The 22430-nt window shown below is 42.2% G+C and overlaps 1 protein-coding gene across 5 annotated transcripts in view; it reads right to left on the bottom strand.

Annotated features, from left to right (window-relative positions):
- DNAJB6 (DnaJ heat shock protein family (Hsp40) member B6) overlaps positions 1 to 22430 on the bottom strand; it is a 66198-nt gene that overhangs the window by 17386 nt on the left and 26382 nt on the right. For 3 of the 5 annotated variants that reach the window (XM_066314534.1, XM_066314543.1, XM_066314524.1), the window contains exons 8-9: positions 22216 to 22286; positions 788 to 997 (exon numbers count right to left, since the gene is read on the bottom strand). In XM_066314534.1, coding sequence (XP_066170631.1) covers positions 788 to 997; positions 22216 to 22286 — 281 coding nt within the window. Of the gene's footprint in view, positions 1 to 635; positions 998 to 21491; positions 21743 to 22215; positions 22287 to 22430 lie in introns of those variants that run through there. The other 2 variants (XM_066314516.1, XM_066314552.1) reach the window with 2 other exon arrangements.

The following is a 22430-nucleotide window of genomic DNA, read 5'->3' as shown; positions in this document are numbered from 1 at the left end:
AGCACGGGGGGATGCACCTGTTTTGGGATACAGTGCATATCTTCATGTGTTGTGTTTATCCTGAGAAGTCTCATAGGCTCACACTTCCCAGCACTTCATCTAATTTCACACTACTGAAAAGGGTCCTTGGTTTGGGCATCCAAGTAGAAAGGCGTCTTTCACATATCAGAAAAACCTGTCCCTGCAGTCCTGGATTATCTCTGACCACAAGTTCAATTAAATCAAGTAGTTATGAGGACTTTGCTATCCAAGATAGCTTCTGGACTACATGGCCAAAAAATTATAGACTGGAAATCTATCAAAGGACTAATTACTTCCAAAAATAACCCGGACAATTGCCACGTTGCCACGTTTGCCTGAACATTCTCAGCTTCCTCTATTAGGATTTAGTTGCCTAAAACTGCAGCTTCCAATAATAGTATTAACTTGCTGAACTCCTCGGACAAGGAAGCCAAGCACAATTTAAGAAAATGAACGTGCAAAGTATTGTGATGAGTTACCCTCTAAAATGCCTTCACTTTTAACAACAAAGAGCAGAGGAACTGCAGCAGCACAACAGTGTTTGCCCCGGATCCTTAAATATCCCAGGGCGTTAGTGAATCTAGGCTAAATGGAAGATCAGAGCTAAAGCAGGATGAAGGCAAACAAGCTGCTATTTATTATCTACCAGGGAACTAACATTAAGTCAACACACAGCACCAACTCCTTGCTTGGCTTTTTGGGTTTGGCTTTTGACCATGTGATGGGTCCTTCTCTGCACGTTTCTCACCAACATGCTTTTGCACACCTGATAAATAAAAAGGGGCCTCGAAGCTGCTGGTAACCCGGTTCCTGTCTTGTTCTTCCACCTCATCACTACTGTGGTGGTAGGCAAAGCGTGGGGAGCTGGCAGACTTGTGAGGAGGCTTCAGCAGGCGAAGGTTGGTGGGCTGGGAGGGCAGAGCGTGTTGTCCTCTCCGTCTGCACTCCTCGGCAAACGCTTCTTCATCTGCCACCCCTGCAAAAAGAGAAAAAAAAATCACTCAAGGAAAGTAAGCTGCATACAGAATAGCTTGGGAAAAAAAACCCTCAGGAATGGGCTGGATGTTAGGGGTCACGAAACTGATGTTTTGGCTGTGGTTGGTCACACACAATCCTGTGTATCTGCAGACTGGGGAGTGTCTGGAGCAGGAAGCTCCATCAGTGGCCAGTCACTACACTGAAGCCACCCCAAAAAGTCCACTAGATATGATGACTTGGGGGACCCTGTTCCCTTTTTTGCCAAAAGGCAGGGGGAGGGAGCTGAGCACATGGCCCTGGACAGGATTTCTCTCCTGTGCAGAGCATGTCATCATGTCCCACCTCACCTGGACTGTCCTGCTCAAGGAAAAGATAAAGGGAAAGGAGACATAAATACCCAAGCTGGCTACAGGGGTGGTGGGACAAGAATTAAGCCAACATGGGTTCAGAGGGGCCAGATGTTGGACATCACAGCTGGAAGGATGGTGGAAATGTGTGATGGAACACATGGAGACAACAAATCATGCTGAAGCTGTGAGAGATAAACACAGCCCAGAGGCAAGGCAGGCACACACAGCACAGGCCAATAAACACAATGGAAATAAAACCCAATGTTTGCAAGAACTGGTATGAAAGATGAGGTACTCTCATCATACTCATGCTGTTCTGCAGATGACACTTTCCTTTGCTGCAGAAACTGTAACAGTACCACTGCTGCAAAGCAGAGAAATCAACTACCATAACACACACAGAACTCAGCAAAACCACACATTGAAAAACAAACAGATCCCAAAAAGTGAACAGAAGATGTTCAACAGGGAAAATAAGTGGGGAGGGGGAAAAGATGGAACAAAGATGTGTACCAGAGTCATCTCTTAAAGGCTTTTTAAAGTTTCATTAGTTCAATTACTTGCGTACTTCTAATAGCGCTGATGAAATAAGGCATCATTTTATTTTCATCAAAAGTGGTGTGTCATATTCTGGAAGTTTTTCCTTGGATGTGCCCGGCATCAGCTGCTCAGGGAGGGGTGTGTGCTCTTAGTTCATGGCTGGAAAATGCTTTGAAGATGAAAAAGGCTCCACGTATGCAACACAGGACAGAGCAGGAATACCCACGTTGTGTGTGCCCCACACCAGCACTTCCAAACACAACAGGCTGCATTGTCTTTACCTTGTAATCCTACACGGGGAGATGCTTCTGAGGGCATGAGGAAAAGGAGGCAAAGGGATGTTTAAAAAGTCATGTCACAGTGCTGTGAGGCACTCGAGGTCCTGCAGCAGAGCAAGACTCCAGGGTGTGCCTCACATCACCTGCCTGAGCATCCAACAGGCTGTGCTTGGGTGTTGGCAGAGGATTCTCCTTCTCGAGTGCTTAAATGCCCATCCCCACCTCAACACTCCTGCTTTTGTACCCTGGAGTCCCCCACATTCCAAAGGGACAAGCAAATGCCACGAAAACACGAGTGATGAGAAGACAAAGGATTTCTGCATTTAGTCTCTGCCTGCCTGCATCATGCCAGTGTAAATCCCTGGGTGTATGGTTCTCCTTGCAGCAGGAGAGGGCTGCCAGGATGGCACCAGGACTTCAGCCAGAAGAGGCAGAGGGCAAGGAAAAGCTCAGGGAATGCCAGATGAAGAAGTGCCATCATTACCCATAAGAGGCTACAGAATTTTACACATTATACAAGTAATACCTAAAGCAGGTATCAGGCTGATGACACCAGGTCTATGAATGTAAGTCTATAAAATGCCAAGACTAAGAATAAAAAACACATGGAACCTATTTACATCAGCTGCACATACAAAAATCAGTCAGGAGAGTTCACTTCCTAAGAAATTACAGTGCACTAGAAATAGGAGATCCCTCCTCTCCCATGGAAACACAAAGTGATGGATTTCTTTTTCATGTGTGAAGTCTTGCGCAATGTATATTTAAAATTTATATTTGCAAATAGATGCAGGAATGGGAAACGTGCTGAGGCCATTCTTGAGGCTCTGGGTGTGTTTGTGTATCACAGAGACATCCCAACCAGGCACACTCCCACGACTCCTCAGTACTGGGCTCAGGGAACCAGCACATCTTTGGAATCATAGAACACTTCAGCTGGAAGGAACCTTTAAAACTCATCTGGTCCAATTCTCCTGTAATAATCAGGGACATCTTCCACTAGATTAGGGTGTCTCAGCGCCCCATCCAACCTGACCTGGAATGTCTCCAGGCATGAGACACCAACCAACTCCCTGGACAACCTGTGCCAGCATTTCACCACCCTCACTATAAACATTTCATCGTTGTATCTGAGTCAACCCTCCTTCAGTTTAAAACCATTACCCCTTGTCCTGTCACCACAAGCCCCTACTAAAACGTCTGTGTCCAGTTTTTATCAGCTCTCTTTAGGTATTTGAAAGGATTAAATCCATCTTGGTCACATAACAGAGTCCCGCAGTCTTTCATATCCCCAAAACAAAGGCAAATTTTAGTTCAACAGGTAGACCCCAAAAAATTGCCCAAACTTTTACCCCCTTAGGAGTTGTGGGAGAGCAGGATGGCACCACAAGTTACTTAAATGGTGTAACATCACGTCAGCTGTGATTTAAATACTGAATCAACTCCAGTGCTAGGCATGGCATGAGCTGTCAGATCTTCCTCTGATCATCCACCTTTGGCACACCTGGCACAGCAAAACTGAAGTGTGATTTGCATCAACTATTCTCTCCCGTTCTACATATTTGAAACATCCAAGCCGGACTGTATCAGTGCAAATAGAAAACTTGAATAGAATTTACTCTGGGAGAGGTCAGCCACAAAGGACAACACCACCATAAAACGTTTAAATTCTTCTAGAGCTCTGTCAGCAGTGATGTTTGTCCTAGAAATGGCTTTTAGGAAGACAGCTGGTATTGGGGGTGGGGTGTGGAATACCTGAATTCTGAGCAGGAATATCCACCCAAGGAGCCCTTCCAGGAGTGCTTAGGCTTTTAAGAGCCCCCAGTTTCCCCAGCACCTGCACCTCCACGCCAGCACACCCACTGAGAGCCTGGGCAGCCGCGCCGTGACCCTAAACAGGGACTGACTCAGGTTAAAAATAACTCTTTTGGCCAGCTTATTTTTAACGCAGCTGAGGGCCTGCAGCCAGCTCATCGTGCAGCCGCCCCAGCTGGGGCAGCCAAGGGGGAAATTATCGAGGGCAGCTGGAATCGGCATCTGGGTTACGGCGTTAAGCAAAAGATGTTATTCTACTAATGCAAATAATAATTAAAAACCTAACAGTTATTTCACTTGCAAAACCAGCTTGGAGAGATTACATTTCTAAGGGTTAGTTCTGAAAATTAAGGATTTGGCATTAGCAGTAACACTTAAAAACAATAATTAAGATTTGGTTTTCTGCTGCACCAGGTTCTCCGAAATGAACAGCAGCTTCCAGGGGAGATAAAACCAAACCTGAGCTGTAGCATCCTAAAAAGCTGTGTTAGGGCTAAAAGCTGCCTTCCGCTCCAAGCGAGAATGGCTGGGAAATAACTGGTCTGAGCGAAGCGGTGCCGCACGGCAGCAGAGAACAGGGATCCCTGGAGCTGCAGAAACCAGCAGAGGGCAATATTGGCCGTGGCCAGGTATCCCCACCGCTCTCCAGGCGCGGCTGGGGCCGGCACACCGCGATGTTACACCGTGGCTGCAAACTTGGGCTAGGTGCGGGCTTGGATACACCGGATACACCAAAGGGTCCGAGCTCCATCCTGGAATAAAACCAGCCGCAGACACACGCCGGGTGAGCTGCGACAGGGAAGTCTCGGAGCACTTCACACCAGAGCAGTCCTGCCGTGTTACTTAGTGTTACGTTTAAGTAATATCCATGTGTGTCCGGCAATTGAACTGAACTCCTCGCAGGAATCAGGAGTAATTAATGGCAAGGCAGTAATGACAGCACGATGCCGAACAAAGCGGGTAAACACCCTGAGGAGACGGAGCCGCTGATTTGCATTTAGCAGCAGCTCGCTTCCCGCACGGCCGCCCGCCGTGTTCTCACACACCTCGCCGAGGAAATACACCGAGAATCGGGGTTTCCCCTGGATTGGGAAATAAGAACAGTGCAGCAGTGTGCTCAGCCCAAAGGAACACTTCCCTGAGGCCACCGAGAGCCCGTTCCCGTAAGCAGCACCAGGAGATGCGCCTGGTGAGGACCATCCTTGTGTCTAATGACAGACAGCTCCGCTCTAACCCGGGCTAACCCGGTTAGTCAAAGACTAACAGGAAGCTTCCTCCATTCAAATCTTCTTTGCAGGATGGCCTCTGCGAAGTGTCCTTCTAATATTTCAAGACTCTGAAGGGGCAGTGTAAACTCAGAGCAAAGAAAGCATCATATTGCCGCTTCAGCTGGAAGCCTGAGGTTCACCTGAGCTCTTCATGATGCACGCTGACATCACAAAGAGTGCAGGAAGCGTGGGGGGGAAAAAAAGCTTTTCTTGAAATTTTCCCCCCTCCTATTACAAGGGTTTGGAATTTACCCTGTGCTTACAGAGGACCCCGGAGTTTCTGATGACTCAACTCCATCGGCGGCTGCCGCGGAGAGCTGAACTGCAATGGAAGGAGCAGTCAAATGTGAAAGAAAAAAAAAAATCCCCATTTAAACACATTGATCTGAAGTCAATTGCACTATGATCTTTGTAACCTGTTGATAAGGTTTTTCTACCAATAAACCCTTCCATTGTTATAGCAGCTTCGATATTATTATTTACCTTGGCAGAAGCTACCAGGGTTCTTCCTAGACTGAAGTCCAGCAGTTGCTGGGAAATCTTATGGTTTACAGGAACCAGCTCAATCTGAGAACTCATCTAACACATCTGTCTACAGGTGTGGATTACCCTGGGCTGAAAATATCCTGGAGACTAACTGGATCTTTTGTTTCTTCTCAGGAAAGCTTCATATCTAATGTATGATAGCACAGACCAAGTGACTCTACTAAAACACAGAAATGGTCTAATTTGGGGGACCACACCTTGAAAGTTGTTTTCAGAAAGTTGCCAAATCATCAGTTTCTTTTAATTCCTGTTGGAAACGATGGATGCTCATTACAAAACACCCAGCCCAGGGTATTTTCCAAAACCACGTGCACACAACACACCCCTCACCTCTCCTGAAACTGTAGACAAACATGCTCAGCCAAGAAAATACTCCCTCACCATTACTAGAGGCTATGTTGAGCAAGTTCTTCTGATTAATTGTTCTTAAACTTGTTTCTAAATGCCAGGAAACACTAACACTGTGACGCTTAGCAGGAGTTATAAAACCCTCGTTCAGCCTGGGCTCTCTTGGGTTTGTCAGACTTGATAGAAACCAAAATTTGTATGGAGCCCTCTTTGGAAAACGTCTCTGAGTGAGACAGCCCTTAAAAATCTCTCTCTTGCTATTTGATGTGATGCTTACAAGAAAAAGCAGCCATTTTAAAATCCTCACATAGTTTTGAAAGCTGAAAGAGCCTGAAATCACTCAGAAACTATCTGGGGAATGCTGCAGCAGCTACCCCATCTGCACCATCGCTTTCGTAAACTGTAAATGGAGTTTATTTCAACAGTGACGATTAAAAGCCAAAGCACAGGACAAACAATGAGGTTTTGAGTCAGCTCACACAGATCAGTGGCTTTCACCAATTATTGGCAATTATTTTCCTTCCAGAGCAAATGCACTCAGTGTTAGAGAGAACACAAGGTTTCCTGGTGTCTGTCTGAGATTCCTGTCCTGCAAAATTCAAGGAAATATTTATCCAAAGAGGTGCCTGGAGTGCTCAGCTGAGTAGAAACTGAAGATGCCAGCAGCTCCCAATCCATGCCCTGCAGAAACCTGCTCCCAATGTCCCACCCCCTCCTCTCCCTGTCTCATCCTGCACTGGCTCTGACAGCTCAGCTCTCTCAGCACCAATGGCACTTCACTTGGATGTGGGTAATGTCTCCCTGCTTTGACCCAAAAACTCATTTTAAGTTTTTAATTGGGGGATTTGGGCTGACCTTTTCCAGGCAGGACCAGCACTATTATCTCACCTGCCATGCAAGCCAGGCATTTCCTGCAAGGGGGAAGAAAAACCCAGAAGTGGCAGGAGACGGCAGGGGAGGTGGTGGCAAAGTGCTGGGAAGTGATGGAAAAAACAAGGGTGTGGGATTTGGGAGAAGGGACAGACTGATGGAGTGCTATTTCTGTCCCGGGAGAGGCCTGGCTGCAGCATGCCCAGTGCCCAGGAAAGGGCAGGGCTCAATGCTTTCTGCTCAGTGCACAGAGCAACCCTCTGCCCTTCTGGCTTTAAAAGCTGGCAATGGACTTGGCTCCTTTTATTTTTGCCCTCGTCTTCGTCTGCTCCAGTGCCAGCTCACACTGTTCCTGCCCAGCTGTACCCCTGAGGCACAGAGCAGAGCAGGGGAACCCCACGCTGAGTTTGCTCACCCTCCCTGCCCTGCAGCAGCTCCCTTAGAAAGTTCAAACTTTTAATTTTTTATTTTTTTTTTAATTTTTTTTTTTTAGGTGGGTTTAACCTACCACCCCCATCCACACCCAAGAACCCCATTATATCCTGCATTCAGCTCAGCATGTACCAACATGAATCCAGCATTCCCATCACAAGCTACTCAAGGCAACATTTCACCACAAAGATTCCCCAGTCTGCAACAAACTAGTAAAATAAAATGAGTTTTCAGCACACACCACCAACAACAGTGCTGCTTTGAAAGGAAATGTGACCATGCTGTTCCCCATGGTGCTGTCAGGGATCTCTGGCTACAGCCACTCCTGTTGCACCAGACTGAGCTCTGGAGCCTGGCCTAAAGAGAGGGAGGTGCTGGGAGAGCCTGGAGTTACCTCCTCCCTGCCCAAACTTCCTCATCAGAACCTTTTAAAGCCCAGTGAACTGGTCCTACATTGTTTCAGAAACAAGAAAGAAGACACAGGCTGAGCACATCCAGGTTTCTGCAGCTATTTTCCTTCTTTTAAAGCACACCAGGGGCATCCGTATGGATAATCCCAGTTGCTCTCATCTTAAAGATCTGGGATGTTGGAATTGCAAATGGCAGGAGGTAACATGAATCCTCACATTTCATGCAAGCAGGTAGATGACCCAATTTGCATGCTGCAGCTCAAAGGGAATTTTATTAATTTTAAAAGACTTTATCAAGCAGGGGCCTTTTATTCATTTCAGCATGAATTTTGAAAGGAAGCAAAGAATGAGGAATAAGCTTCACAGCTTGACGTATAAAAACACAAATTAGCAAGATTTCAAGCTCAGAGCCTGACCAAATGGACCTGATTTTTAAACAGCAATCAAGATTACTTAAAAGATGATATTTTCTACACTTTTCAGGGTGGTGTCAGAGGTCTACCCCAGTTTCCTCCAAGTCTCATTGCACAGCATTACACTGAAGTGACCAGACCCCTTTAACAACCTGTACCAGGGGCTCCTACTCTTGGGGCTTCTCTCCCCAACACACCTCACACAACACGCAGCTGAGATGGAGCTCACAACACTGTACCTGTCTCTGTCTCTTACATGGCTTCTCTTCCTCCAGAAATTGTATCACTGACATCCAATTATTTGATTTGATACTAACAAGGGCAGATGGTGCTAGGACAAGAGGGAATGGCCTTAAACCATTGAAAGGGGACAGGTTCAGATTAGGTATTAGGAAGAAATCTTTACTGCGGGGGTGCTGAGACCCCAGCACAGGTTGCTTGGAGAAGCTGTGGATCCCTGGAAGTGTTCAAGGCCAGGTTGGACAGGGTTCAGAGCAACTTGGTCTAGTGGAAGGTGTCCCTGCTTATGGCAGGGGGCCAGAACTGGATGAACTCTAAGGTCCCTCCCAACTCAAACTGTCCTGCAACAAAGATCCTGAAATACATCTCAACTGTATTTCAACCTCAGACAGAAATCCCCATGAGTTTCATCTCTACAATGAGGAAGCCTCACAGCCCAAGTTTCCCTTTGAAATTGTATTTGAAGTGCAAACCAAAATACTACTGGGAAAAAAAACCCCAAACCAACAAAAAGGGAACCAGCCCTTATAATGAAACTTAATACTCACTACTAGAGGGAAACAAAGAAATAAAAATTCCACAGTGCAACCACATGCAACCCTGCCATGTCCTCCATGGTGTACCCAGACACAAGGTGCCTCCCACCAGTGTTTCCTCTGCCCCTGTGCCCAAGCAGAGCCCTGTGGACCTTCACAGCTCTCACAATTGTTCTCCAGAACCTCCCAGTTCCAGATGAAACAGTTCCTTCACTGCCCCCAAAGACAAAACTTTGCTTCTTGTCTTCAGCCCTTCTAGGAGTTACCACTACCAGGGTAACCAGAATTGGCTTCTAATTAAAAAGCTCTTCAAACAGCAAAAGCAGAGGAAAAGTGCTCTTCTACTTTTCCAACAGATCTTTATAACTCTTAAAAACTAATGAGTTGAAGTATCAAGATGTCATCTTATATTCCCCATTAGTGGCCTTCACTGAAGGAGCACCTCCAGAACAGTTCTGAGCAAGCCCTAATTTGCAAATTGTACAGCTGTGTTACGTATTTTTCCATTGATTATCAGCTTTAAACCAGTCTTCAAAACCTTAATGCACAGCAAAGCCAGATTACCATAAAAAAGATACATTAAAAAAACCCCATGCAGTTAAATTTAAAAAGAAAAGAATCTCATGTGTGACTTCAGAAAAATGTGATGAATGACTTCCCCAGCTGTTTTGTCAACACTTCCATAGTAATTTGGCAAAAGCACAAAATCACTAAGTTTATACTTTCATCAAATGGCTGTTGGTGCTGTTGAAATATCACAGACACGAGACAGTAAGTGCAAGCTCCACGTTTCAGATTGCACTGTCCACGCTCAGTTTGCAAGGTCTTATCTTTTCAGGTTAATCATTTGAAAAATATTCTCCCTTCTACCCTGAGGCTTAAATATGACACTATGGCTCTGACACTAAGGGTTCCACATATTAATTACAAAAAAAGAAGATATACCTGCCCTCTCCAATTATACCCCCCAATATTCAATTTACTCCTCATCTATCTATCCCTGTAATACCAGGACTACCGCAAGCAAATCCCATCCTCCAGTGTGAGCACACCTCCCTGACTTACAGCGCTCCAGAGACCATAATCTTTTAAATCACCCTGAAAACATCACATGCTCACAGTAATAGGACATCTCATCTGACGGCTCAGTAGGTTTCAAAGTGTTTCATGAACCTTCAGCACAAAACCCAGTCCTGTTTCTGACATCTTCCCAACCACAGGAACACTAAAGTCACAAGCTGCTGTTCAATTTTTGACAGAAAAATGACAAGCCTGAATTTAAAAAAAATAGTGTTTCAAGTTGACCTTCACTGGTAGTTTTGACTAAATACCATATTTAATTATGAAATCTGTACAATTTGCCTTAGAGGAGACCTGACTCCCAAGCTGCATCACCTTTTGTTGTTTGGCATGTCCAACCCATCATAGAACTCTCAAAGTTTCCAAACATTCTTCCTTTCCCACCCATATTCAAGATCTATGCCTTAAAACCCACCACAGTTTAGAAATGCAACTAATTTTTCAAATCCTATCAATAACAATGTTTATGAATGTTTATGAATGCAAATGGATGCACACATATACATGCACGTATTTACAGAGACAAAAATAAATTGTTCCACGTATGCTTCTCAAACTGAACTTCCGACCCAAACAGCCAATAAAAGGAACACAGAAATGAAGATTTTCTCAACTGAAAAATCCCCAAACACCAAACCAGGAACATGACTACCATCCAACACTAACAATACTTACAATTCTCTTTTGTGCCTGGAAACAAGTATCATCAGTTTATACGCTCCTTCTGCAGAGATCCAGTGGGAGCAGGCAAGATTTTACCAAGAGAGCTTTGTGAGTTTTGGAAAGAGAAGGAGAGTTTGAAGAGCAACATTAGTACCTCTTGGTGCACCCAGGAAGGCCATGTATGTCCCAGGAAGGCCACCCCAGGGCTGCCCATGCCCACCTTCTCCTCTCCTCACACACCTTTGGGATGAAGCACCAAGGACAGTAACAACTGTTTCCAGCCACAATCTCTGGGGCCAAAGTAATAAAGGGGGGACCAGAATTTAAGATTTACTATAAAGGCAGAGAAGCTGGAGCGCTCCACAGTCCAGAAGGGTGGAAAGCACCCTGGAGTGCCCACTGGCTCTTGGTGGAGAGATGGATGTGACCTGGGGAGGGCTGCACCCACCAGAAACTGCACACCTGCACAACTCAACACCTGAAGTTGCCATAACCGGCTTCTGCTCAAAATCACCCAGCATAAAGATGTACCCTCATCTCCTGTCATTCTGCAATGGCAGTGAAGCTTTATGGAAGAATGTTTAAGTGACTGTTTGTCAGTGGGCTCCTTATATCATGGTATAAACATTTGAAGAACTATAAAAACAAGTATCAAAACTGCAGAGGTTTGAGCTGTGTAACTACAGTTTTGGACTACTGGCAGCCCAAAGTGCAGAATTCAGCAGAGCTCCTCCACCTCCTCCTTCAACACCAGCAAACTCTGAATCTTCTCAAAAACATTTGCCATGAGTTTTACTAAGTGTAAAGGTGTCAAACTTCATTTACACAAAAGCATTTCTCCTCATCCTTGTGAATCATTGTGCCTCCCTTTGCAGGGTTGGATTGTCTTGAGGTCAGCCCTGTGACAGAGAAAGGAAATCTGGAACAGATACACAACAGGTAAGGCTGATGTTCACCTAACATTCTTTATCATGCAAGTCAGTGACTGACAGAAATATTCCCAGATTTTGCACATTTGAGAACATTTCATCACTTTCCAATTAAAATTCTGACCTTGCTTGAACTGCTGGTATTGGATACAGCCTGGTATCTCTACAGAAACAATCTCCTTTTACAGTAATATTTTAAAATACTAAATAAAAGAATCACGAACTGTTTTTCTAAGGAGTAAGTTGCTTAGTCAAGGCTGAATAGTGGACTGGAAACAGAACTGGAGCCAGAAGGGCAGCAACATTGCCTTCCAGGAGATGGAATCTGTTTGCAAAAGCCTTCAAAGCACTGAATGCAATTAAGAAGATAAATCAATAAATAAAACCATGCTGTTGTAAGAGCAACAAACAGACATTGATGACAGTTCAGCTAGGATCTGAGTGTCCACATCTATCTCAGTTTCAACCGAAAATCTCGAGGACCTATATTTTAAAGATTAGCCAGAATTGTCACAAAAATAGAAAACCCAAGAGGCTTTGACCTCTGTTAGCAATCTATCATCTAATCTACATGAAAGCTGCACTCTAAGTTGCCAGCTTGGCTCTGTGCCACTTACAGGCCCAAACTCAACACCAGAGACACTGACAACTTGGGTAATTTTGCCACCACACCCAGAAAACAACAACGAGCTGAATCCAGAGGCCAGTGTGAACCAAGGGCTGGCTTTTGGTTTCAGGGGGAGCTGTGAGGCGCAAGGCAAAATTCCCACCCCCACAAACAGCTCTCATAAAAGAACTTTCCACTATTGGAAACTATTCTGTGCAGGGCAACAAGCACCTCCCCTGCAGCAGAGCAACACGGGCATGCACTTGGCTTCATGATTTATTCCACGAAAAGGGTTACCAGGGATGTAGTCATCATCTTCTATAAACATTTTGAGGGCAAAAGCATACATGTGATCGCAGAGCAAGTGCTGCAGGAGGGGGAAGAGTGGAAACCACGTAAGAGTAATCAATTAATCTTGTGTTCTCAATTTGGTTCATTAAGAAGAGCAGGGAGGTTTAAACACCTGTATCTTCTCAGAAAAACGTTTCATTTCCCTGAGCTGAGCTGCTTGTTTTTAGGAGTGATTACAAGAAGCATCTTCTCAATTAGTCACTGCATTAGAAGCCACTTAAAAGTCACTTTCTGTTCTATGACACTTTTTGAGACAGTTAGAGCTATTAATAAATAATTAACGGCTACAAAACTGCTATGAGAAAGCTTCCGGACAAATTACTTTACTTTCTTTTAACCTTTTACCAAAAGGACTTTCTTCCAATTCTTTCAGGCTAGTACTTTCAATACAGATCAAAAGTAGGGCAATAGCAATGTTTCAAAAGTACTTTTGAAATTATTTAGACACGCCCCCCCTTGCAATAGATCCTGCAATTTAGATACCATGTAGTAGTAGCAGCTGACATTGATATATAACACATCTAAAATATAACTGTGCATAGTAAAGCAGACATAATTTTCTTTTCACTTAACAGTGGTAAAAAACAATCATCTACTTGTCATTTTTTACCTACTTCTCAAAAGAAAATGGTGTTTTAGTCTACGAACAGCTGGCAGTGACTCTGCCTGATGTAACAGGGCACTTGAGTTGAACAGCAAACAAAACTGCATTTTCCACCTCTGAAATAGGTCCCACACAGAATGCAACCCAAATCTTTTAAGGTCCTTGGGAAATATAGATAAAATCGATAGAATTGTTCTGCTTTGACAAGTTCCAGTTCTGGTACATTTAAAAACAATTAGTTTTGAAGCCATTTCCTATAGACGAACATTCAAGGTGTACCCTGGCTACACACTTTGCAAACGACAGAAATGTTTCTGTCCGAGCCTCCTTTTAGGCCAGAGAAGGGCAGAGCAGTACAGCATGTACAATTGTTTGCTTTTCCATTAACAAGATTCCTTGTGTCACTACAGCTGGCTCTGTCCATGCTGGTGACTGGCAAAAGCTTCACAGTTTCTATTGCTCAGAAAGGAGACTGCACAAAGATTATTTTCAGGGCTGAATACTTAGATCTCAAAATATGGTTTATTTGACCATTGAAGACTAACATTCTGGAGTTCCAGCACTCTTCAAGCAGGATACCTTTCCCAGAAAATTTGGAAGGGACCTCAAGAGATACCAAGATTTACCACACAACAGCTTACATTTTAGTTTTGTTATGAACTATGTTTGTTCCTTATATGACCCAAATGCTGCTGATTTATAATTCTAGGAAGTTGCTTTTCCTCAAGTTCCCCTTAGAAATAAACCTAACAAATGAAGCTCTGGGTATATAAATAAAAAAAAAGCATCCAGAGAGGATTTTCACACACATAAGCCTTGTAGGATACTTCCCTGGCTATTCTGTAGAACTATTTATCTGACATAATGTAGTCTTATGCACACTACCAAAGGTAATTCCATTAACAAAAAGTCAGCTCTTTTCATTGCAGTAATTTAAAATTCAAAACACACATATTCCTAGCCACATGAGATTTAACACAAGCCAAAAATAAAAAAACTTTAGATCATTAAAACATTGCCCACATTCAAGAAAATTAATAGTTTACTCTGTAATGTGGATCATCTTTGCTGTATCATTACACTGATTAACAACAGACTTCCTAATCTTCAACTCAGGAGTTGGCATTAGGCTGCCTCAGGGTGTGCAGTCAGTAGTAGGTGAGAAGACAAGGCCATCCAAAAGGGCTGGTGTTGCAAATTCCAAATCTAACTCCCTGGCACAGTCCATGAGGAACCAGCAACCTGCTTCTTCCTCCTCCTCAATTCATTCTTCCAATTCATTCATTACAATAAAGCACCTTACCTGAACAGATCCAGAACGTCTTCTCCCACATGAAGTCCACTCTTGGCACCTACACATCCCACACTGGATGCTTTAGGGCAATAGTCATCAGGCTGCCCCAGATGCACGTGGTGTTGGCTCCTCTCTTCCCAGCTGCCCTGCTTCCTTGGCACCTCCTGAGAGGCAAAGTGGCCCCCACATCACAAAAACATCCCCCAGTCTCAAAACCACAGTAAGGGAACATGACCCGTGTAATGTCAGCACATCAGGAGGGAAGAAGCCAAAATACAGACCATGGAGGAGGGCTGGAAGAACACTGTGCTCTATGGTGCATCTCCTTCTGCACCCCAAGCTCCTAGAGCTTCCACTACTTCTCTCTAAAGCCCAAGCACTCCCTTCTCAACTAGGAGATATTTTTCAGACAGCTGGTCTTAAAGACACTGAAAGCCAGAGAAACTACTGCTCTTGGCAGCTTCTTCCAACAGTTAATCATCCATGTGTTAAAAATGTATGTTTATCTTCTCATTTGAATTTGTCTGGCCTGATACAAATATTTATACTCTTCTTCCAAACAAGGCGACCTTTGATATGCATAGTTTTTTCTAACTGGTGTACACATTTTTTAGAATCAAAGTGGAATTTGGCACACCATCCTCAGGCTGCAGAAGCACCTCCCCTGCTTGTGCTGGCAGGGGAACAGCCTCCAGAGCAGCCCCGAGAACAGGCAGGGTTCACTGGAGAAGGAGACACAAACACCCATCACTTCTGCATTCACTGTGACAACTCGTGATCATGTTTTCCTGATGAGAAAGGCAAATGCCAAATGAGGAGAAAAGTCCTTGAAATTTATGTCAACAGCACAAAACAAGCTGCATTGTTTTCCTGCTTCTCCCTTACTGGTTTCAAGGACCTTAAGATTTTGATGAAGTTCTTCTCAGGGCTAAACCATCCAATCCCAGAAAAAACAGAAGTAGCACTAGAGGTGTTTAATAAAAGAAACATTTTGGTGCTTGTCCTAACTCTGAAGGTTAATGTCCCCAAGAGAAAAATCTTCCACCTCTTTGCAATTACTCAGGAGCTCAATCAAAAACTGAGGGCAGGAGGCTTGTGAACACTACTCCTGCTTGCAGGCAGCACCAGATGCACCCAAAATAGCTCCAAGTGAATTTCTAGCTCTCTACTGCTCTCCTGGACACCCAGCTCCACTTTGTGTAGAACAGATGAATAATGCCCTTTCATTATCAAAGTGCAGTACATGGTGTGATAAGGACCTGACTGTATTTCCATAGGTACCCAGCAGTAAGAAATGACATTAGCAGAGTAATTCTCAGGGGTGTCTGTGTGACTACTTAAAGATGTCCAAATAAATCAAAGCATAAATCAAATAATCTTGGCTATGTGAGTTTTCTCAGTTTTCCTTCAGAAATACTTTCACAGAGAAGTCTGAAACAATTTTAAAACATCCCCAGCCTGGCTCCCCCTAGAAGGAGAATGACAGAGACTGATACTGCAGAATGCTCTTTCACAAAAGCAAAGCACAGTATTTCCGTTGCTGAGTATGACAAATATCACAACAGGATGACAAATGCAGATTTAGTTTCTGTAAAAGGCAGCCTCCAACTACATGTCTAGGAGAAAACTTTGCCAGGGGTGACTATGGTGACAGTTATGCAAATGTGTGATAAATTACCAAGTTAATCTTACTCTATATATCAGCTACAAAGATTAACACAGGCTTGACACGTATTTCTGGAGGGAAACTGAAAGATGGATGAGGCTGCCCAGCTTCTCTACCAGATGTCTCAAAGCCTCTGCAGCCTTATGACTTCTCTTATTATTGGGAGGTAAATTCCCCTCCTGCACCACAATTCAATCAAGCTTGTGACTGGAACCAAGACCGAAGACTCCAGAGCTGCTGCCTTGCATTTTCAGCTGGTTTAGTAACACCTTCATTTAGCAACTCCATTACGGACACAGCCAAGCAATTCTCTTTTCAGGCCGTCAGGAATTTGTGTTCCACAACACGAATTCTATGACCAGTCACTCAGGCTGGACTCTCTCTCATTCTAGTAACCCAAATAAATTTAAAAGTAAGAAACAACGCAGGGAATTTCAAATTTGACTTTTAACAGTCAAAAAAGAGGAGGAATTGAAGCATCCTCCAATGTACCATGTTATCTGTCCTATCACGTAACAGATCAGATACCTCACGTTACTATTTAATCTCTCTCTAACATTCAGGTGAATGAAAGGATTCAGCTTTCACTGCTGGTAAACTAGCAGCTACAGGGTTTTGTTTTTTCTGTTTTTATGAAATTCACTTGAAGCTGGTTGCATTGAAAAGAAGATCCGGAAGAGCCCTCATAAGAGATTCAGAGGTAAGGATAAGCTATAAATTTGGCAAAGCCAAATTTTAAGAGTTATTACCAGAAGCCTCTAAGAATATATCTTCTTGTCAGTTTTAAGTCTGTTTCAAAAATTACCTATTTTAGTGAGTTTAAATTTAACTCAATATGCTGCTAGGTTAACTATTGTAAAAGCCAGAGAAACTAAAGAGAATTCTATTTAACAGTGTCATCCTGATAAAGTGTTTTACTTATCTTCTCAATTAGACATACTTTAATCCCCACAACATTTTGAAGCTGACAACATCTAAAGGATGTTCCACTTCCTTTATTTTGCAGGTAATTAGCAGTCAGGCCATCAGTGCAATCTACCTCACACCAGGACAGCCCAGCTTTCAGGCCTGGGCACTATCACCTCCAAACTCCTGCCTATCTTTTGGCCACAGCAGCATGACAGAGCATAGAGTACTCATGTGGGGTTTTGATTAACTTGCTACCAGCTGTTGTAAGTGAGATAACACCTAATGCAGCACTGAGTCTTGCCAGAACAGAGTTTTCAGAGAAGTTTCAATGAGTTTAAATCAGCACAGCTTGCAGAGGTTCAGGGTTACGGCTCTGATCATCACAGGATTTTAATTCTTTTTTTTTTTTTTAATCTGACAGCAGCATCTCAAACATGAGGTTTATTATTTTGTGAATGTATGACCTATATAGTAGAGTATAAACCAAGCACCTTCAGCTCTAACCTTTCAGGACTGCATTTCACTCAACAACCAACTCTAGCCAAGGTATTGTTTTTCTAAACCAAGTAGGAAACCCACTAGAATCATACATTCAAAGGTACAGTTTGTAAAACAAACAAAGCCAATGTTCTTCATTTCAGCACTAGTGCAATGTAAGGACCATTTCAGGTGAAGATAAGAAGTTCTGTACCTACGACAACCACTTGAATACAAATAATAACAAGAAAACCCAAACTGTCTATGTTGAGTACTAGGCAAAGCAAGTCCGTGGTCACAATTAATTCAATCTTAAAGTAAACAAGCCCTGAGGGAGCAAACAGTGCAAACAAGCTTCCTTACATTAAAAAAGGGAAAGTTTCAAAGTTTAGTTACTGCTGACTGGCAGATTACTGATAGCCATATTACCACCAGCCCATGAAAATACCATGACTTAAAAATAAGCCTAAATACCAGAACATCCAAAAATCACAACCTAAGAGGCAGATTTTCCAAAAATACTAAGAAACACTTCCACAAAAAGGTTAACAAGTATTTTAAGTACGGAGCCCTTTTCAAAGGTTCTCTGACCACAAGCATCAAACAGCTGTAGCATTCATTCTGCAACACAACCATCTTCAGAAGCACTATCCTGTTACAACCACAGATTAAACTCAGGCAAGAGAGGTATTAAGCTCAAGCTCACTTCTCAGAACAGAAGCAGATTCAGGAACACACATTTCCAAAAGTAAAATTTAAAAAATCTAACTTTATCACTGGACCATCCCACAGATGGTCTGAAACACAGCACAGCTAAATACAAAAGACAACCCTCCAGTTACACCTAATGCCAAAACACTGAAGGAGTCAAGGAAACAGGATAACCAAACACAAACACTGAGAAGAGATACAAACCCTCTGGGCTTAGAGATTATGGGTTTTTACATCTTTTACAGTCATGTTTTCAGCGTTTTAACTCCGCTCATCAATTAACCACAAGTTGAAACAGGATCCACCTTGCAAATGCTATGTAACACATTCTCTGCAGAGCACCTTTGTCACCTACACCACAAAGCAACCCCTCTGACTCTCAGCGGAGAAGTCACTGTGAGAACTGAGCACTGCAGGAGTGCAGACATTTTACAGTGTGAAGCATTCTAACACAAAATCCCAAACTCCTTCAGTAAAGCCAAGTGGAAGGGGTGGGTGCCATGCAATCAACAGAGAAACTGGGGTTAGTGTGCTGCACTGGAATTACTGCCATGCACAAGGGACCAGAAAGAGGTTGCACCAGGAGAAAGCATTACAAAGTTCTTGTATCCACCAATGAACTTTGAAGCAGAGCATGAAAGAGTAAATGACTTAGCAGGTTCAAAAACTCCATCTTGGTTTTTCCAAACTGCTGTTTTTCCGAGAAGCTTAATTTAGATGGGATGGTGTCCCTAACTGTTCAGAATTAACCCCTCATGTATGAAAAGATGGCACTTTTAATCCAAAAGCACCTGGTTTTGAAAAGCTGCTTTATCCCACTGTACATTTGTACCTAGCATTTGCTATCAAGAGCTTTTTCTGTTATTAATTATTTTGTACTATTTGGGCCAAAATTGAAGTTTAAGGAAATGTGCTGTCCTTGATGATCCATCACTTCTAATAAATAGGTCTCATACATCCATGCAAATTGTATATTAGAAAGGAACAAAATGAAATTTTTTCAAAGCAACCTAACAAGTGGGTTTTCAGGAGAAAATAACAAAATTCAGGAGAAGAAATTCAGAATATAACATGGAATGTGGATTGATTTTGTGTTTTTAAAAAGGAGCTGGATGCAAGAAGTTGCATCCAAAAAAAAGTGTTGGATGTGGTGTTATTTCAAAAGACACAATGAAAGAGTGGACCCTGTTAGATTTAGGTCAAGTGAATGATGACAGTTTTTTAAACCTGGAACTGGAATTGCTGGTCCAATGATATATTTGGACCAAGACCACATATCCAGTTCAACCACCAGCCTATGGAAACGCTGGTGTGTGGGTATCTCATTCCTGCAGGAAATCCAAATTCTGCCTTCTGCTGATTCATTCCTTGTGTTTTCCCAGTTTCTCTTTCTACTAAGGAAATGCAGCATTGCCGTTTTAATGCTGCATTTTGGTCAGCTCTGACAAGCAGCTTCAAAGACCTGAAGGCAGAACAGAGACTACCCAAAACACCAGATCTTGAGTACATTTAGTGTTAAAAAAATTTCACTATAGAGCCCTGGTGTGCCCTGTTTGTGTGTGACACTGTGAGAAGGACCACACTCTCCTAGGTAACAAGATAAGCATGTGGGTACAGATTTTCCACCCTAATTGTGTTTTTAACCTGAGCAAGGTAATTTAAATGCTAAAGGAGATAACTTGGAATAAAACTAGAAGGCGAAGTTTGGCAGTTTGATGTAAAACCTATGGGTATCCAGAGGAAGGCATTCAAACTCAACTCCAGATTGTCCTAATTTTATTTGACTTGGTTAATCAATTTTAAAGCATTTTTTACAATTTACATAATTTAAAGGAGCACACTGCATCCTATAAATATAAATTAACATTTTTAATAACTCAAGACATCACAACAAAGCCAAATTTTGAAATAAATTTCCTGTTTAGTTATCTGGATCAAGAAGTAACATACATGGGGGAGGGGAAAAAACAGCATTAACAAGAAAACACTGTTTAGTTCTAAACTAAGTTTGTGCTTCTACATCAAAAACACAACACTGAAGTAACAGGAACTTTGCAAAGAACTTGAAAAGGTATATAACTGTTTTAGTCCCAAAACCAAAGTACATTTTTTTTTTCTTCTACATGTTATTTTTTTCAGTTCTATCAAATTAGCATTAATGGTAGAGGGACAAAAGTACAATATACTAATTTTACTGCAAATACAAATTCTGTTGTAGCAGTTTGTTAGCTTGGTTTGGCTTAAGTTGAAATGGTTTTCCTGCATGAAAAACAAGAGTATATCTTTTCAATGTATTTAATAATCAACACATTTGTTAGTACAAAGCAAATGGTGTTCAGCAAGAAGGCATTAGGTGAACATTTGAAAACACCATGCTTTTTTTTTTTTTTTTTTTTAAATACTAAGCCACCCTGAAGAGTTTTGTGAAGGCCAGATGTTCAAAGCTGGTGCACAGATGAAAAGTGCACATCCATGATCTATGCATGGAACTATCCAGAACCTGGCAGGTGTTAACATACACCATTAGTTACCTGCATGCTTTCTTTGTGACACACCAAAACCAAATCATCTTTCACTAAACTTTGAAAATCTGGTCTTAGCTACAGATGAACTCTTTACTTCACTCCATTAATTTAACAAAGGGCATTAATCCATCTTTTGATTTTTGGTTGAAGACTAAAAATAAGAGTGAGGTATCATAATCCTAATAATTTTATCCAAATCTTCAAAGCAATTATTATTTGTTCTCAAAATAGCAAAAAATCTCATAATTCACAAAGTCTTTTTGTAATTATTAAATGTTAAATAAATAAATTTATCAAATGTATATTTATATTTACTACAGATTATTTTTTGAAGCAAATCTCAGAATAACTTTAGAAAACTTTTTAAAATAGAGGCCTAGACCTAAAACAATTACATATTAGGGCAAAAGATGGAGTTAGAGAGTCAGCCACTGAATGCTTTTTAAAAATAGGTGCTTCAAATACAGGTTTAGAAATGAAATTAAAAACCATGTTTTCAGTCAAACTGAAGAAAACATCTGCAAAGAAAAAAGGCCCTCATCCTTAAGACTGAAGAAAAAGATGGTAAGGAAAAAAAAAAAAAAGCACCGTTTTCCCAAGTTGCCCAAATCACACACAGACACAGGAAGGTTACAAATGCCATTCATGAAAGAATGCACCACAAACATCAGCATTTATTCATTTTGAATTTTTGTTTTTTTAGCAAATGACAGAAGACTCAGCTCACTGGCTTCACTTTTGTTTACCTTTTGCTTACATTACACATTTAAACATTTGTCAAAACTTACTAAAGTTGTCTGCATTCATGCACAACTAGAAAACATCCTTAATTTATTTAAACCAGAAATGCATTACCAGAAATGTATTAACATTGTTCACTACTAAACATTAAAAAAAAAAAAAAAGTTGAAATTATTAAAAAGGTTATCCTGGAACTGTTAACTTCACAGCAGACTTGAACTACTAATTGGCTCACATTTCAAATTGGAGAAAGCAAGATTCATGCTAGTGTTAGTGTACATCTCGCCCTAGCACTACTGAAGGATCATGGTTCACCTTGATCACAGGTAAGAAAAGAAAAGTGCATACAGAAGTTTACAACAATTTTAAGGACAAAAAATGGTCCGATTGATGTGGTCCCAACAATTAACTCAAAAGTCTATGACAAATACGAGCTTCTGTAAGCTACTTATACTACTTAAGATTGAGTACGGATATACAGAAAGTTGAATTCATTTGAAATCTTCAAAAAATGTTCCTGTCAATCCTCAAATGGTGGCTGTTATAGCTTAAAATTTCTGTTAAATGCGTGCGTTGAATTACTTGTTATCCAAGCGTAGCAGCCGCTCCTTACCATTTATTGTTAGCGACCTTAACTGGCCATCTTCTTCAACTTCTACTCTCTCTTGTCCATTCTCAACAATCCTGCAGGACAAAAACACCATGAGCCATTTTAGAGTACCCCAGGCAGTTTTAAACACACACCAGACCTCGGGTTTAGCTAACAAACTGTAAAGGGAGCACCATCTGCTTAATGCAATCGTACTTGGCAAGCTTTGGTATTTACCA

Source organism: Sylvia atricapilla, chromosome 1 (genome assembly GCF_009819655.1).
Source record: "Sylvia atricapilla isolate bSylAtr1 chromosome 1, bSylAtr1.pri, whole genome shotgun sequence".
Classification (NCBI taxonomy): domain Eukaryota; kingdom Metazoa; phylum Chordata; class Aves; order Passeriformes; family Sylviidae; genus Sylvia; species Sylvia atricapilla.
This window is presented reverse-complemented; position numbering and strand designations above follow the sequence as displayed.